The sequence below is a fragment of the Pristis pectinata genome, chromosome 1 (assembly GCF_009764475.1).
Source record: "Pristis pectinata isolate sPriPec2 chromosome 1, sPriPec2.1.pri, whole genome shotgun sequence".
In the NCBI taxonomy this organism is placed as follows: domain Eukaryota; kingdom Metazoa; phylum Chordata; class Chondrichthyes; order Rhinopristiformes; family Pristidae; genus Pristis; species Pristis pectinata.
The window spans coordinates 96214453-96233160 of record NC_067405.1 but is presented as its reverse complement, the minus strand read 5'-3'; the positions used below and the strand labels follow the sequence as shown (position 1 = coordinate 96233160).

Sequence of the window (18708 nt, the reverse complement as noted above, 5' to 3'; positions counted from 1 at the left end):
GCGTGGATGAGTGGTCGGCTCAGACTTGATGGACCAGAGGCCCTGTTCCCATGCTGTATGTCTCCTTGACTCAAGGGGGCTGGCAGAAGATGCAAAGTAACTTTTCTGAAAGATCAGGGAAGTGAGGGCAATGGGGAAATGGCACAGAATGTGAGGCCTGGGGCAGGTTAACCACGATCATATTGAATGGTGGGGCAGGTGGGAGCGGCTGACTGCCTTATTCCTGCTCCTATTTTCCTATGTTCTTGTGTTGTTGTTCTTATGGATCAGACAAACCCCCTCCCAATACAGTGGCCCCTACTGGTCCCTCTCCTTACTTTAAAACAACTGCTCCAGCAGTGTGGACAAACTCAACCACAGTCAGTCAATTCCTCTGCTTTCATTAAATAAGCTGATGACAAATTAGTGGAAACTTGGCTGTATTGCTTAAATTTTCATGGCCAAACTCGCCAATTAAATAGAAACAAAAGAACTGAACAACACACCTGTAGGTTAGTTGAAAGTGAGGGTTTTTGTTCAGCTTCCTCAAACATTCCAACTTAAGTGAATGCTGTTGTCAAACTGGACATTGCAAAGCAAGAATAACAACAAATACAGTGTGAAACGACTATATTTTAATGCAATGAAGAATGTTCTGGTCATCTCCCTGTTTCTCTTAAACTGCATCAAACCACATCAGGTCATACAATAAGTTTTCTACATAGCCATTTAATCATAATATATTCTTTATGGCCTTAAACTGCACTTGCAACAGAAAAAAAGTTATAATGTCAATAATTTATGTTATTTTGTTGCCGGTAAGGAAGGAAGAAGGCACTGGCTTTAGCTCTGCTTTGCAGAAGAATTTTTTTAAAGCTCCATTAGCAGGCTGAACAAAAACATCGGTGTTCACGTTCAGCGTCCATTCTCCAATTTAACCCGAGGATTTAAACGTTCCCAAGATTCGAGACAGGAAAGGAAAAGTATCCGGGGGAAAAAAGGCGAGGAAAGCTAGCTGCAAAGGAAAGAGAAAATAAAAAAATACAACAGGCAAATAAAATGAACCAAACGCATGATTTTACGAACATAATTTGAAGCCAACAGCTGAAATGTCCTAACAATGGGTTTAAAGAAAAGGTGGGGGTGGGGAAGGGGAAAGGCTTTCCCAGTGGAGAGCCGCTGCCTGGATTGCAGCTTCTGTGAGGTGGAGTCCCAGGATCCGCGTCATTCATTGCAGCCTCTGAGCATCCTCCCTCCCCTCTCACTGCGAGATGCAGGGAGACTCCTCTTCGCGTCCTTCTGTCCTGACACTCACATCGCAGGTAGCAGAGCCGCGGAGGCGAGGAATGTGATAACACCTGTTCAAAAAATACTAAAAAGTACCCCAAATAGAAAGCGGGGAGGAGGAGTTGGAGAGTGAGCAATCACGTTATATTTTTCAAGAGAACCAAGCTGCCTGTCCGAGGCAGATATGGGACTGGAGCGGAATAGAATTGCCGCGATCGGGCTTTCGCTGCGCGGTTAAGCGACCGACTTGTCTGGAGCCCATGAGGACGCACAATGGCCAAACAGTACGATGTGTTATTCAGACTACTACTGATCGGAGACTCCGGGGTGGGCAAAACCTGTCTGCTCTGCCGGTTCACGGACAATGAATTCCATGCTTCACACATTTCCACTATAGGTAGGAGAGAGAGAGACTGAGGAAGGTGTGTGTGTGTGTGTGTTTATGTTGCAATACTGTCAGGCCGGCTAATGCATTCAGTTCTCAAGCCCTTTGTCTCCTGCATTGGTCAAGAATGGAGCGGTTGGCTTAGCCAAGATGGGCAGGGGTTGGCAATCTTTGGAAGTTCCCGGTTGCTGCATTTCAGATTGGTCCAGTTACTTGTCGAGTTTGACGTAAAAACGTATGCGGATTCCCACAGCTGGCTTTGAACACGCCGCTCTGGCAGTGGGTCGATTCTGAACTCAACCCGCCCCGCCGATCCACTCAGTTGAACTGTTTGCAAGGAGCCCGGGCTGATGGAGATTGTGCGCGAAAACAAAAACATTCAAAGTAATTACGAAGAGTGTGTTTGTGTGTGTTGTGGTGGCGGAAAAATAACTTGCAAGGGACGGTTTGTCAATAAGGCGAATTTCGTGTGAGGGGGGGTCAAATAACTGGAGCCTCTATAGGGTGGAACTGAATGCCAAGGTCATAATTGGTACCAAGTCGTTCTTGTGATAAACGCATTGGAACCATGGGTATGTTTGCAAGAGGGTGCCCAGTGTAGAGGGTAATCTCAGCATCATGAATCTCAAGGGATGAAAAGTATAATTCCAGAGGGAAGGATGGGAGCTGGAGTGACTGCAGCATGCCAGCAACCTTGCAAGGATGAAATTGAAAAGGAAATTAGAAAAGCAGAGAGGAGGTATGAAAAAAGGATTGAGAGGTGAAATCAAGAGCAAAATTATTTGTGGAAGGAAAGAAGCCAACAAAGAAAAGAGCAAATACTACCAGAGACCAAAATGGCAGGTTGTGTGTGGAAATGGAAGTTCTAAATGAGTACTTTGTGCCTGCCTCCTGGGAAGAAGAGGATGATATGGTCATTGTCATTGAGGTGAACATTAAGCAGGCAGAATGTACAATATTAAAAATGATAGGTAAAGAAAGAATGTATATTAAGAAGTCTGACATCTTTAGAAGTGCATAACTTGCCAACCCTAGATAAAGTGTATCTCAGGCTCTTAAAGAAAGCAAAGGAGGTAATTGTACAAGGCTTTGTCTATAATTTGCAATCCACTTTGTCTACAAACAAGGTGCTGGAGGACTGGGGGATGGGCAATGTGGTACAATTGCCAGATTGATCTGCAGTGAGATGTCAGGTAATCAACACAAAGGGTAAACCAACTTGGCCTTGTCCTGACTGGTCTATCTATGATAAATGCATCCATCTATGATAAATGCATCCATCCATGATAACAGTAACCACCAACTAATGCTTGTGGAGAAAAAAGTCCCAAGTTCACTTCAAAGACACCCTGTGGCAGTAAAATTGTACTAAATAGTATAGACTCAGAAAACATTTGGCAGCTCAAGACTGGACCCCAGCATCAGGCAGAAGTAACAGCAGAAATGTATTGCACCATAATCTGTAATATTGCGGCCTCGCATAACCCACACTTCATTATCAAAGTCAAGCCGGGGTTGAACTATAGCTCAATGAGGAATGCAGAAGGGCACGTCAGGAATAATATCAGACACACCCAAAACAAGGCACCAATTTGGTGAAGCTGGTGCTATTGCTAAATAGCAAGAGTAGCATTCAGTGGGCAACCCCACAGCAGATGGACAAGATCAAAGATATGCAGTCTTGCCCCATCCAGTCATGAGATGTGATGGTCAATTAAACAGCTGATGAGAGAAGGAGGGTCCAAGAATATCCCCCAAACTCAAGAATAGAGAACCCAGCTCCTGAGTGATAAAGATAAAGCTGAACTACTTGCAACCATGTTCAGCCAGATTACTGAGTGGATGATTCATCTTGGATTCCTCCTGAGATCCCCACCATTAGAAGAACCAGTCTTCAACCATTTTGATTAATTCCACATGGTATCAAGAAATGGTCGAAAGCACCGGATATACTGAAGGCTGTGAGACCAGGCAACATCCCAGCTATAGTTCTGAAGACCTCTGCTACAGAATAAACTGCACCTAGAGCCAGACTGTTGGCATCTACCCAACAATGTGAAAAACCAGGTATGTTCTGTTCACAAAAAGCAGGACAAGTCCTATCTGGATAATGCCTTCCCAATCAACTCAGTCTACCCTTAATCATCAGCAAAGTGATAGAAAGTGTTGCCTGGAATTGCTATAGTGGTGCTCCCCCACCAGACGCTCACCAATATCCAGTCTAGGTCTTACTAGTGGACTCAGACTTGGGCAAACATGGACAAAAGAGCTGGATACCAGGGGAGAGGTGGAAGTGCCTGGTCTTGATATCAAGGCAGCATCTGACTGCGTTTGGTAGCATCAAGGAGCTCCAGTAAAAACTGAAATCAGATGCCATCAGGAGGAAAGATATCCAATTGTTTTTACTTTTTGGATATTCATTAATGATTATTTAATTATCAATACTATTCACAACTCCTCAGCAGTCTCTGCCTGCGTGCAGCAAGACTTAGACAACAGTCAGGTATGGCTTATTAAGTGACAAGAAACCCTTTTACCATAGATGTACCAGCAAGAGTGGTTCCAACCTCCTAGCTTCAAGATTCAATTGCATTAGACTCCTTGAGTTCCAATCACCACCACCACCACCACCCCCACTATCAACATCATGAGGGTCACCATTGACCAACAATTCAACTCGACCAACCATATTAACATCATGGCTACAAGAGCAGGTCAGAGATGGGTAGTAATTCGTGACCTGACACCCCAAAGCCTTTCTACCAGCCACAGGGCACAAGTCAGGAGTATGACAGAATACTCTCCACTTGCCTGGCTAATTGTAGCTCCAATAACACTCAAAAATCTCAACACAATTCTTGACAATATAGAGGTGAAGTGTTATTATTTGAAAGCAGCTTCTCGCTAGCAGCTCCTTGCCAAACAATTCTTGTTACCAGCATGTATTGCCATCCTTTCTCCCCAGACTCCTTCTCTCCTGCTGCTAATAGTGGATACATTTTAACACAATACAAATGGAAGGCGGAAAGAAAAATATATTTAATAAGTGAAAATATCTTTGGGCAGTAGAGCTGTCATTGGGGTGGAATTCCACTTGCAAGGCAGTGCGTGAACAGAAGGTTTTTTTTCTGTGAGAAGAAGCGATAGGAAGCTTACCAGTGTTTGAGTACATTGTTAGATACAGACACCAGTTGTTCAGCATTTGTGGAGAAACTGAATTTTTGTGTGAAATACTTTTGTGTAAAATACTTTTGTGTAAATGCAGAGATGGTTAAGTGGCTGAAGTAAGATTAGCATGAAATAAAAGTGATTAAAAGAGACTTGAAATACCTTTAAAAGACATAGAGAGCACGAGAAAAGCTGGCAAAGTGGAACAGAATCTGACAGGTAATGAGTGAAAAAAATGAGGATTGTGAGGCAGTGGGCCCGTCCAGAATGTTGGAGGGACTCAGCGGGTCAGACAGCATCCACGGAGACAAATGGACACCCGATGGTCGAGACCTTCATCTGGACTTTATTTGCTGGTTAATGGTCTTGCATCAGCATGAATCACTGCAATAAGAGGACATTCCACAATGAGAATAAATTATTTCTTCAGAGCCACATCAACCTTGGCTAGACAGACCATATCTGTTTATGTTCTTCTTTCTTCTGGCTTTGTAATAGCCAGCATGTCTTACTGACAGCAACTTCCCTTTGTTTTCAGGAACTTATTAAATTCATGTCAGTGCTCTTAAGTAAAAACAGAAAATGTTGGAAATATTCAAAAGGTCGGAGCATTGGTGGATGGAGAATCAGAGTTAGTGTTTCAAGTTGATGACTTTTCATCAGATCTACAAAAAAGACCATTATGTCATTGCACCAAGTCCCATTGAATGCTAACTATTTTAACACCCAGTTCATTCTTCCCATTTTTCAGGAGAGGCTGCTGGAAATTCCAGGGCTTCAGACATTTCTAATAATCCTAATCTTAGCATTTGCCATTTTTGTCCAGTGTCCTTGTTACCGATTGACAGCACCACAATACCAACTTTCACAATATCACTTGCTTTTGGTTAAAAATAACTCTTTGGCTGCCCATAATTGTCTGCTCATAAAATAATTCAATTTCTTCTCTTATTGTTGTGTGTGTGCATTCTCACATTCCTACTTTTCTAAGGATGTCAACCATAATTTTTACCAATACTGATGTGAGATGTAGATCTGAAATATTAGCTTACCTGATTTTCCAGGGGTACTTCACAATCAGCCAGATAGTGCTTTCTATATTTGCTTCAGATTTCTAGTACTTCTTCAATTGCATTTTTACTGCAAGTTGACCAGCTCCACCATTGTAGCCAACCTGTCTCTAATATTACTTGTACATTCAAAAACCTTCCTAAATTCTCTAAGATAATTGCTTTGCACAATAAGCTAGTACTACCTTTGAAAGAAGAATATCAATTCCATGTTATACATGAGGGTTACTATTCATATGAATTTACTTTTTATGTGTTTTGGAGATGCTAAAGTATGATATTTGGTTCTTGATGTGTCGAATGTCTGACTGACCAAATGAAAATTCCTGCTGACCTTTATTGTGTCCTTCTACTTTTAAATTGATGAGTCTGATTTTGACATTCTATTTTTTTAACTTACAGCAGATTCATATGATGCTCAGGAGCTGGCTTTTTTAATCTGTGTGCCTGAGGTTTGAGCAAACTATATACTCACAGCAGTCTCTGGAGAAGAATCTAAATTTCAGTCTCTCCGCTGGGCTTAGTCAGCCAACAGTCTCACCCACAGGAAAACCCACGACTCAAAACCATGAGTGTCCTCGGTACAATGAAGAGTATTAATGTTGTGCCTGACACTCTCTCCCAGGAGCATCTTAAGTTGCTTCTCATGTAATCATTACTCTGGAGTGCTGTCTGTGTTTCAGGTAGACTGCATGCTGCAGCTTTTTGTACATCGCAACAAACAGAACATGACCAGTTGATCCATTTTTGGTGGTGTTGGTTGTATTTGCAACTTAAAATTAGAGAAAACATTCAAGTTTTTCATTGATGCCTGATTTTATTTTAGGATTACAATCTGAAGCATCCCCATGTTGTTTCCAAATCAATCAAACATTTAATTGCATTATTATAAATTGGTGCAGATTAGCAGAGCAATGAAGTAGGGCAAACTATATTCTTTATCTTGGAGTCATTAACAATAACAGTGAACTGTGGTTTTACGGCACATCTGAGGCAGCATTCAAAATATAGGGGATATCCTTGAAGTACATTAGATTCTGAGAGGGACCACCAGGGTAAATGCTGAGAGGCTGCTTTTCTTGTTTGGAAACTCTGGAGTTAAAATTCACTCGGTAGCAAGTTAAATGTTTACTTTCCAGCTAGCATGGGAAGTCATGGACATCCAATGGTGGGAGTGAGAGGCCATTGCAGGCAAGATTAATTTATTGAAGTCTCCTGCAATACAACTATTCACACCAAAGTGAGTTGCATTCATTGTGTGTTAATAACAAAGAAAATTATCTTCTAGGACTGAATGGCATCACAATATTTTTGTTGTTAAAATTCATTATATTGTATGTTTTAATGATTCAAAGTTACCACAAAGGATATTCCAAAGCATAGTGGTGGGATATTGCAGAATATCATCTTCATTGTTTTATTCTAAAAATGGCTATTTGTTTTCTGGTATTTATTTTCCCACTAAACCTGCCTATAGCTATCAAACTGTCCATAGAGATTGGATTTGAAATAGTTACCTTCAATTGGCCAGAAAAATAAACACACAATTTGTCATTGAGAGCAATTGAAGAACAGTTGCATCATCCAGTTACATGTGAATGGGGTTAACAAATCAGAGAAACCAAGGACTTTGGTGTCACTAAGTATGTTCATGATTGATATGTGTTGATTGTCTGCACTGCATGATTTATTCCATTCCCTTAAGTGGTCAAAGCCATGTCAAGTTCGCATGTTAATGCAGTGTCTACATAGGAACCAGTGTTGAACTTTGATCCGCTACTGCTTTCTGTTGGGTTATGGTTGATTTGCATCTCATTTATCCACCTTTGCTCCATGTGCCTTGAGACTTTCAAATCACAAAGAATTATTGCCCTCTCAAACCTTCAGCAAAATCCACTGCTTTCCCGCAGCATTGGGGGGAGCTGGGGTGGAGGGGGAGGTGTGGAGGAGGGGAGAGGTCCTTCGTGTACACAAAAATTCCTTTTGAATTCACTCCTAGTTGACTTTGCTCTAATTGTGAGAATTATTAATTCTCTCTATGAGTAGGTAACTCATCGCAGTAAAGTTTACATTTAGAAATGAACTTGAATAGAATTTGAATGTTTGATTTCCAATTTTGAATAATTTATAATGGAAAATTCATTCTTACTGTAGCCCACAGCTGGAGAGGAATTCTGTGTTGCTAAACAATGCAACTTTGTACTTAGTTTCTGATATCAGTATATATTGGGGAAAGGCAATGAACACAGGATTCATAATTGTTGGAGGATTTGAGAGAGTAACCTGAAGCTGCCTCTGTTTTCCTGGCTCGTTTCGCTTTGGTCCTGAGAGTCATTATACTTTGTTGGTTGCCCAAATGGGACAAACGCTGAATTTGATAACTCATTAAAAAAATAGCCATCTCCAAATGTTGGAAGTCTTACATAAAAACATTAAATCGAGGAGCACATCAGTCAGAACTTGCAAAGAGATAAAAAAGACGGGTAAATATTTTATGTGGCCTTGAGTTCAGAACTATTTTTGTTTGCCTCATAGATAATGACTTCTACCAGAGTGAAATCCATGTATAAAACTCTATGTTAGGTAAGACTGCCTGATAGAAATGCATGTCTGAAATTTATTTCTTGAGAGCTTGTTTCTCTTTTTCATTTGATGTCAGTCCTTTTGAGCTCTGGAGTTGTATTTCAGAGCACCTGCAAAAGACAGTTGCAGGATAGATATCAAAGAAATATCTATTAAAGCATGGCTTTAAAGTAATGGGTGGGAAGTTCAAGGGAGATATCAGAGGAAGGTTTTTTACCCAGAGAGTGGTTGGGGCATGGAATGCGCTGCCTGGGTTGGTGGTGGAGGCAGGTACATTGGTAAAATTCAAGAGATTACTAGATAAGCATATGGAGGAATTTAAAATAGAGGGATATATGGGAGGAAGGGGTGAGATAGTCTTAGGCAAGGTTTAAAGGTCGGCACAATGTTGTGGGCCGAAGGGCCTGTATTGTGCTGTACTGTTCTATGTTCTATGAAACATATTACAGAAAAATCTTCAAATTACAATGGTTTTAGTGATGCAAACCTTTGAGTATTCAACATAAATACGACTTACACTGTTGAGCCCAGATTTCTACAAATTCAGTCAGAGATACCCTGCTCCACCAGAAGGAACATTTATGTAATGTTCTCCAGCATAATCTGAAGAAGTCAGTCAACTGATGTGAACTGGGTAATTTTGAGCAGTTTTTATTATAAATAGTCTTGAAAAATGTAAGCTTTTTGCATGAAGCATCATGTTTTTTTAAATGCTGCTCAAAGCCACTTAACAACCTCTCCGGCTGGCAAATAAAACTCACTTGTATATTTAGTTCAAAATTCTGTGTTTTCAAAATATTTTTTTAAAAAGTAATTTTTCACTTTTTATATCTTATCTAATATTCAATTTCTACTTTAAACTCATGTCAAGTTTTATTTCACGCTCGGGAAAAGGTTTTAAAATGTTGGTTAAGAATGGTAGGTGTTAGTTCCTGGTGCACTTTGGAGAAAATTCTAAAAGGCGATTGGAATCACTGTTGCTGGGCCTTAGCAATTGTGTGGAGCTGGTGCCTGGCAGCCACAAATGCAGGCGTGGGGAAATATATGACACAGATGTTGGTTCTTTTTTGTCAATGGCAAACTTTGTCACTGGCCCCTAAATTGGGACGTCTCAAAATGCATGCCTTCCTTTGCATTATTGATTAGCACAGTACCCCAAAGGATTGAATACAGTGCATTATCATTTAAGATTCATCTCCGGTATGTTTGCCAGTAAGATGCTGCGCAACTCAGACTGTGGCAAGCTCAAACCCGGGGCTGACTCACCACCTATTCTGCCTGTTCTGTCATCTCTTTTAATGAGACTTGACCCAATTGATGAATGATCTCATTCACAAATTCACCTTTCTCCTGGGATTTGTTATAGCAACTGGAATGACGCATGAGCCTGCTTACACTGTAAGGAGTTTACCATGTGTCATTGCAAGGCAGAAATGGTGAAACTCAGAGGAAGTCTTATGCTGAGCAGATATTAAGGGAATATTATTGGCACTGGTTTTATCCCCTGGAATCTTGTCCAAGTGGATTATTTTTATGTATGAGACTCACAATGAGTGTTTGCAAGTATTTTAGTTTAATAGATCATGATAAATTGCTTAAAACTAGATGAACCAAGAGATTCAGTTTGCTGAGGGCTAGATTTGTGGCGTTCAAGACCGGTTCCAGAATCCTACAAGATGTCCAGGTACGACCTATGGAAGGCCATTGCGAGAGCAAGAAGGCAATTTCAAGTAAAGCTAGAGACATAAATCGGATGCACGACAGCTGTAGCAGGGTTTGCATGCTACTGCTTCCTATAAGGTGAAACCTAACAGCAAAAATGGCAGTGATGCTTCACTCCCCGACGAACTCGATGCCTATTAAGCATGCTTTGAAAGGGAGAATAACACTACACCTGTGCAAATCTCCACAGCAACTGACGACCCAATGATCTCTGTCTTGGAGGCCAATGTCTGAACATCCTTCATGAGGGTGAACCCTCGCAAGGCATCAGGCCCTGGTGGTGTACCTGGCCGGGTCTGGAAACCTGTGCCGACCAACTGGCTGGAGTATTCAAGGGCATCTTCAACCTCTCATTGCTGAGGTTTCCACCTGCTTCAAAAGGGTAGCATCATTCCAGTGCCCAAGAAGAGCAGGGTGAGCTGCCTCAATGACTATCGCTCGGTAGCACTCACATCTACTGTGATGAAGTGCATTGAGAAGTTGGTTATGGCTAGAATTAACTCCTGCCTGAGCAAGGAACTGAACACATTGCAATTCACCAACTGTCGCAAAAGGTCTATAGCAGAGTCAATCTCACTGGCTCTCCACTCGGCTTTGGAGCACCTGTCATATGTCAGGCTATTGTTTATTGATTACAGCTCAGCGTTCAACAGCATCATCCTCTCAGTAGTAATAACCAAGCTTCAAAACCTGGGCCTCTGTACCTCCCTCTGCAACTGGATCCAAACTTCCTTGTTGGGAGACCACAGTCAGTGCGGATTGGTTGTAAAACTCCTGCTCAGTGACTTATCAACACAGGCACACCTCAAGGATGTGTGCTTAGCCCACTGTTCTACTCTCTCTACACTCATGACTGTGTGGCTAGGCACAGCTCAAGCACCATCTATAAATTTGCCAATGACACCACTGTTGTTGGCAGAATCTCAGATGGGGATCAGGAGGCTCACAAGAGTGTGATAGATCGGCTGGTTGAGTGGTGTCGCAACAACAACCTTGCACTCAAGGTCAGCAAGACCAAGGAATTGGCTGTGGATTTCAGGAAGGGGAAGTCAGTAGAACACACACCGGTCCTAATTGAGGGGTCAGCAGCGGAAAGGGTGAGCAGCTTCAAGTTCCTGGGTGTCAACATCTCAGAAGATCTGTCATGGGCCCAACACATTGATGCAATCACGAAGAAGGCATGCCAGTGGCTCTACTTTGTAAGGAGTTTGAGGAGATTTGGTATGTCACCAAAGACTCTTACAAATTTCTATAGATGTGCAGTGGAGAGCATTCTGACTGGTTGCATCGTAGCCTGGTATGGAGGCTCCAATGCACAGGATTGCAAGAGGCTGCAGAGAGTTATAGAGTCAGCCAGCTCCATCATGGGCACAACCTCCCCACCATCGACCACATCTTCAAGAGGTGGTGGCTCAAGAAGGTGGCATCCATCATTAAGGATGCTCACCATCCAGAACATGCCCCCTTCTCATTACTACCATCAGGGAGGAGGTACAGGAGCCTGAAGAGCCAAACTCAATGATTCAGGAACAGCTTCTTCCCCTTTGTCATCAGATTTCTGAACAATCTATGAGCCTATGAACACTACCTCATTATTTCTTTGCACTATTTATTGCTTTTTGTAATTTATAGATTTTTATGCCTTTGCACCGTAGTGCTGCTGCATTACAAGAAAGTTCATGTCAGATGTCAGTGTTAATGAATGTGATTCTGATTCTAAAACTGCCTTCACATAGTGCCCTAATTTACGTGCAATCATTATACATGCAAGCATCTAGACCTTCTGGTGAACACTGACTGGCATCCATGAGTAGCTGATTGCCGAGAAAACTGTGACAGCACCTCCCAAAGCCAAGATATTCATCATCAGTTCTTCTTCTGCTAATCCAGGGCTTTGAGGCGAGCTGTGGTCAGTTCCCGGACACTGAGCTGACTGATACAAACTAATGCATCTCACAATGGGGCTTGATATTAATGGTCTATGACTGGTGGGAGGGACTCACTGAGTGGGTATGGCAAATACAGTTTCGTGGCGTCTGACATATTTAAACAGTGCAATTTTGGTAATGAATGTGAGTAATGAACTTAAATTTGTGTCTTTGAGAAGCTGAGAGAGGAGAAGATATAAAAGGGAACAAGGAAATAGTTGAGGTGTTATCTTGTACGTCTTCACAATAGAGGGGACAAAAATCATTCTAGATATTGTTGGGAACTAATGGTCTAATAACAGTGAAGAACAATATAACATTAGTATAGGAAAAGCACCTTGAAAACTAAATGAACTGTAACTTTCACTTCTTCTGGATGAATTGGCCTCACCTTGGAATTCTAAAAGGCATGGCTGCAGGGATAGTGGATACATTGTTATGGCTTACCAAGAATTGCTAAATTCTGGAACATTCCCAACAAATTTGAGAATAATAAATGCAATACCACTATTCAAGGAGGGTATACATGTGTTGAAGGCAGTGCAACAGATGTTGACAAGATTGATTCCTAAAGAGAACTACAGGCCAGTTAGGACACCACATAAAAAGTCAAAATACAAGACACAAGTTTCATGGGGTTGGGGGTAACATATTAGCAAGGATAACAGATTGGTTAATATACAGAAAACAGAGAATAGGAATAAACAGGATATTTTTGTGTTGGCATGCAATAACTTGTGTGTTGCTTGGGCCTCAGGTGAAGAGATGGAGATTAATATATCTAAGTTTGCAGATCATAGAAAGATAAAATAAGAAAATAAGTTGTGAACACAAGTGGTACCAAAGGAATATCAATATATATATATAATATATGTGTGTTAACTGAGTGGGTTAACATAATGAGGGCGCATATAAGTTTATTTACTTTGGGAAGAAAAATATACAAACAATATTTTTTAAATGTGAATAGCTATTAAATATTGATGTTCCGAGGGATTTGATCATCCTCTTAGATGAATCATCAAATGTTAACATGCCTGTGCAACAAGCAATTGGTGTGACAACTGACATGTTGGCATTTATTGAAAGGGGATTTTAGTACAAGAGTGAAGAAGTCTTAGATCTGGAGTACTGTATACAATCTAAGGGGTTGGAGGCGGTGCAACAAATGTTGACTGGATTGATTCCTGGGTTGACAGGGCTGTGCTATGAGGAAAGATTCAGTGGATAAAAACAGAAATGCTAGAAGAACTCAGCCAGTCAATATCATCTGTAGAAAGAGAAACCAATCAATGTCTTGGGTCAGCGACCCTTCCCTGCCTGTGCTGCAACCTTCAGGCATCTTGGGACTTGAACACCAGGTTCTCTTTGTTTCTCAGTACCTAGAGTCCATTATTCATTGTGCATTTTCTACCCTATTTGTCCTCTCAAAGTGCATTACCTTGCACTTATAAGGATCATGTTCTGTCTGCCATTGCTTTGCTCAATTTACCAACTGATCAATATCACTCTGTAGCCTAAGACTTCCACACTATCAACAACACCAATTTTCTTGTCATCTACAAACTTACTTATTGTACCTCCAACATTCATATCCAAATCGTTTATGTATATACCAATCAGTTAGGGTCCTTGCATAGATGCTTATGTACACCACTGGTTGTAGGCTTCCAATCACTAAGACAGTCCTCTACCATCACCCTCTGTCTCCTATTGGCAAACTAGTTTTGGATCCAATTTGCCAACTTGCCTTGATCCCCTGGGTTCTAACCTTTTGGACCAGTCTCCAATATGGGACCTTATCAAAGACCTTACCGAGGTCCATGTAGACTACATCAACAGCAATGCCCTCATGAATACATTTTGTTACTACTTCAAATGAAATCAATTACATTGGTCAGATAGGATTTCTGTCTAACTTTGATTCATCCTTGCCTTTCTAAATGTAGACTAATCCTGTACCTCATAAATTTTTTGCAACAACTTCCCTACCATTGACCTTAAACTCACCTGCCTGTAATAACCTGGCCAATCCCTGCTGCGCTTCTTAAATAAAGCTATCACATTGTGTCCTCCAATTATCTGGTACCTTATTTGTGGCCCATGAACATTTACAATTCTTTATCAGAGTGTCAATAATCCCTTGCCTCCCATAGGATACATCTCATAAGGCCCTGGGGATTTACCAGCTTTAAGCCTACAAAGTTATCTAATTTTTCTTTCTCATGATAGCATGTTCTAGAATTGCACCTACTCCCTCTGTGAATTCTCCAACGACAGTGTACATGTGGTTCATTATTAGAAAGCAATGAAATAACAGCTAATGCTTACATATGTTTGAAACAGTTAATTGATTCATGGATCACCATGACCATCACTGTCTCAAGGACATTCAGCTATGGCAGAGTTGGTTTCTAATTCCAAGCCTTGGGGGAGTGGTGAATTTGATTCTAAGGTCCCACTCTTTTAATAGCAGTCTTGCAATTTACTTGACTTCAGGCAGCTGTGAATGGCCCACTAATCTTAATTTAAGAGCCAAGGGGATTACAGCCTTTCTGAACCAACAACCTGCCTCTCCTACCACTGTTGGCTCCACTTGTATCAGTTAGTGATGCTTGATGAAAGTGTGGGAAAAGAGACCAGTGTATTTGCAGCAAGATTTCTTTTAGTGTCTGCTGCCCAGCTCACCAGATCGAGGTCAGAGCATCTGCTGCTACCAGGCTTAGCTCCAGGTCTGGGTCTGGGCTTTCTGTCCCTCTGCAGTGACTGTACCAGTCTTGACTTGGCTTCTCCTAACTCAGCACTAGTAGGCAGGTTTTGGTAGACTCAGCACTAGGTACTTTTGTTGGGAGCCCATTGTGCTTCACTTTGGAACATCCTGTACCTTTCCAACACATTATACAGTGTTGACATCTTTTGCCTTTTCAATACTGTTTAATACTTTTCAGTCCTGTTAATTTAGTCCCTTTCAGCTCTGACACAATTCTATTGAGGTCCAACTCAAGTAAGCAGCTCTGGCTTCAACCTCTCCAACATAGACTGGATATTTACCCTAAGATCTCGTCCAAGTGTCTGGATCAGTCAGACACTACATGTTCTGCTTGGTAGTACACTCTTTAATACATTTTGGACTGTGCTGCTGAGTCAAACAGACGACAAGATATGAAATCTCATATGTGGCCTTTGCTGAAGCAGTTGAAGCTGAAGTCTTGCTACTTGATTTGAGGATCAGTGGAACTGTGTTAAAACTGAAGTGGATTGAACAAAGAAAAGAGGACAAAAATGTATTAAACAGCAGTGGAAAGGAGGAACCAATTAACACTGCGTGATAAGTAATGAAAGTGTACAGGATGTTCTGAACTCAAGTGCAAATGACAAATATATAGACTCTCAGCAGAAGTACTTACTGTGGTGCTGATGCAAACCCATCAAAAATGCTGGTTAAAATCCAGATAGGTTTATGGTTGCAGATATGTAATTAACATAAATTAAGTACAAAGTGGAACATGGGGAAAATGCTTTGCTGATGGAATTAGGGAAAATTTGGAGCTCCAGATGATAGAATGTGGAAGATGAAAAGAAGGCCATGAGGCTTCTGGAAGAGTTAAATCTCAAGGTTACAAAATGTAGGCAAGATCTTTGGCACAGATGCACTAGGCAGAGTTGGAATCAAGTAATCTTGCTGCTGGTAGTACAGATATATGATTGGAAGTCCCTCTCAGAGTTAAATTCGGCATCAAGGCAACAAGCTGGTTCAGCCAGTTGGTGGTAAGGATTTAGTTTTTCATCAATAATCAGATGGAGCATGTCACACATAACTGCTCTGTAGACACACTGGTCTGGGTGAGCTTCTATGCATTCACTATTTTCCAAGTTTGGTTTTTTAGTTCAGCAGCTATTTCCTGCAGGATTTATGAGACATGGCATAAAGTCTCCCTTCTGTTCACTGGCATATCTTGTGGTCCTCCTCTGGTGTGAAATGACTAAAACTAATACATTGAGCATAAGAATGTCAAGTAGCACTGAACATTATATTGTGCATAACATTAGAATGGAGGCTATCAGCACAAGAAAGGTAGTGAGGTGAATGCTCCAGTGTTTTAGAAAAGGCACCACATTCAATCGAGCATTACAGAGAGCTGATAGAACACAGAAAGTGAACAGGACCACTAAAGTGAAGAGATCTAAAGAACATCATTGGCAAAAAGAGATTTATGAAAAAGAAAGCACATAATTGAATTCTTCAGCAAAGCGTTGCAGTTAAAAGTAAACAAAAGAACATCTGTGAAAATGATTTATTAAAAAGAGCTCTCAGAAAGGAGTAAAATCAAAGAGAATATCTGGAGAGAGAATATTAAAATTAAATGGAGGCAATGGCAAAAGTATGGCACAAAAAGCAAGACAGACAAAACAAGTATTTAGTTGGAAACTTTGATGGAGGGAAAGTATCAGATGTAATAAATGTAGAGTGAATGTGGAATACAGCTTTCCAAATAGAGCACATCAAAAATAAGTAGACACAAAACTGCAAGGGAAAGGATTTCTGTAATGAGATTAATAGTAAAAATAAAGTAACATGAACAGAGAAAGTTGTTGCAGCAAAAAGCTAAGATGTGATGGGATTGCATGTACATAGCTAAATCCACAAGTTGCAAATTAATTTAACATTGAGGGACATAAGATATGTAGAAAGGTCAAAGGAAGTAGTAAAGCATTCCACATCAGTGACATCTGGGATTTAAAGATGTTGACCCTTTGGAAGGTAGAAACCCACAAAATAAACCTATTCATAGGAGATACTAAGTTTGCTTAAAAGTTCCTCTATTTAAAGCAAACACTAGGAGTAGTTTTCAAATATTCAAGATTAATGGAGTAAAGCTGAGCATGGAAGATAAATACATTCCCCAAACTAACAGCCTCAGATCGAGAAACCCTAGGTGTAATAATCCTGGTGAGATGAATCCCACAACTTGAAAATACTTGTTTGATACGAGGTGAAAGCAATAAAAGATGTATATGAATGGTAGATAAGCGTGAACTAGCAAAATGTTTCAAGTGATTACTTTATCCAGTTATTCACAGAGGAAGAACTGAGCAACATCTTCCCAAACAGAGTTATCCCAGGCAAATTAAGTGACTCTCATAAAAAGCCATCATGCTTAGGCTAGCATGCTGGCAGAATATTCATATAATCCCTGCCACTCGACTCATTGCCCATAGTATCGTGATCTGTTTCACTTTGCGTATTTAACAGTTTTCCCCTAATCTCTATTGAAACAGCCTTTCAGCCAGTGATTTTCAGATCACAGCTTGCAGTTTAAAGAAATCCTCTTGTTGCATCTGGCTTTATTGCCAATCACCTAATATCTGTGACCTCTGATTACTGAATCTTCTTCCACTGCAGACAGTTTCTTCTTATTTATACTGTTAAAACCAATCATGATTTTCAACATGTCCCTCAAGTCTCTTACTCTTTATTCAGCATTTTGTTCTTTCTACATAACTGAAGTCTCACAACACTGGTCCCATTTCAGTACATTTCTTTGGTACTCTATCCAAGGTTTTGACATCCGTCCTGAAATGTGGTGCCCAGAACAGAATACAGTGCATGAGCTGAGGGCCAACCAGTGTTTTATGATAGTCCCTTGCTTTTCTGCTTTATTCTTCTTTTAATAAAACTGAGGATAATGGAAGGTTTTCAATTGGCTTCTCAACTTGTCCAACCATCTTCAAAGAGTTATGCACGTACAATGCCAAGCCCCCCAATTCATACACCCTTTTTAAAATTGTACCATTTAGTTTGTATTATCCCTCTTCATTCATCCCATCGAAATGTATTACTTCCTAGTTATTTGTATCAAATTTATTTGACCAATCATCCATCCATTTTGTCATTATTAGTCTATCTGCCTTTTGTTTATATTCCAAATTTTGGTGACATCTACAGTCTTTATAATTATATTCCAAGTATTTGGGTCCAAATCCTGGTCATTAATATATATCATAACGAGCACTGCTGTATATTTCTCTCCAGTCAGAAAAACAACTATTTATCATTTTTCTGTTTTCTGTACCTTTACCAATTTTGCATCCATGCCCCTTTAATCCCATGGATTTTAATTTTGCTAACAAATCTTTTGAGTGAGACTTCCTCAAACACCTTTGAAAATCCACAGACAACAGCAACTGCTCCTATTAATTTTCTCCATTTCTTGATCAAATATCTCAATCAGCTAAACACAATTTAACACAAATCTGTGTTAGCTTTGTTATTACCCAGTAGCCAGCTGATTTTGGCACATTGTCTCTGAAACTTTCTTCATTGCTGACAACAGGATAACTTGCCTGTTTGTAGAGGACATATTACATTTGTAACATGTCCACTTTGGACAAATTAAATGAGCTTAACACAAAAAAAAGATAAATATTACTTTCTCAAGGTAGCCATTTAAAAAAAGGGAGAAGATTCAGAGGGAATCATTAGATGTGATGTGTCAGTAGATTAAAAACAGGCACCTATGTCTCCATATTCTAACTGGGTGATAAAATAAATAGAGATCATTTCAACTCAATAATTATGTCATTC

General features: G+C 40.5%; 1 protein-coding gene across 1 annotated transcript in view; it reads left to right on the top strand.

Annotated features, from left to right (window-relative positions):
* The first annotated feature begins 1183 nt into the window (after nucleotides 1–1183).
* Nucleotides 1184–18708, top strand: part of rab15 (RAB15, member RAS oncogene family) — a 123459-nt gene continuing 105934 nt past the window's right edge. The window contains exon 1 of the mRNA XM_052029500.1: nucleotides 1184–1663. Coding sequence (XP_051885460.1) covers nucleotides 1540–1663 — 124 coding nt within the window. The 5' untranslated portion in view covers nucleotides 1184–1539. The remainder of the gene's footprint in view (nucleotides 1664–18708) is intronic.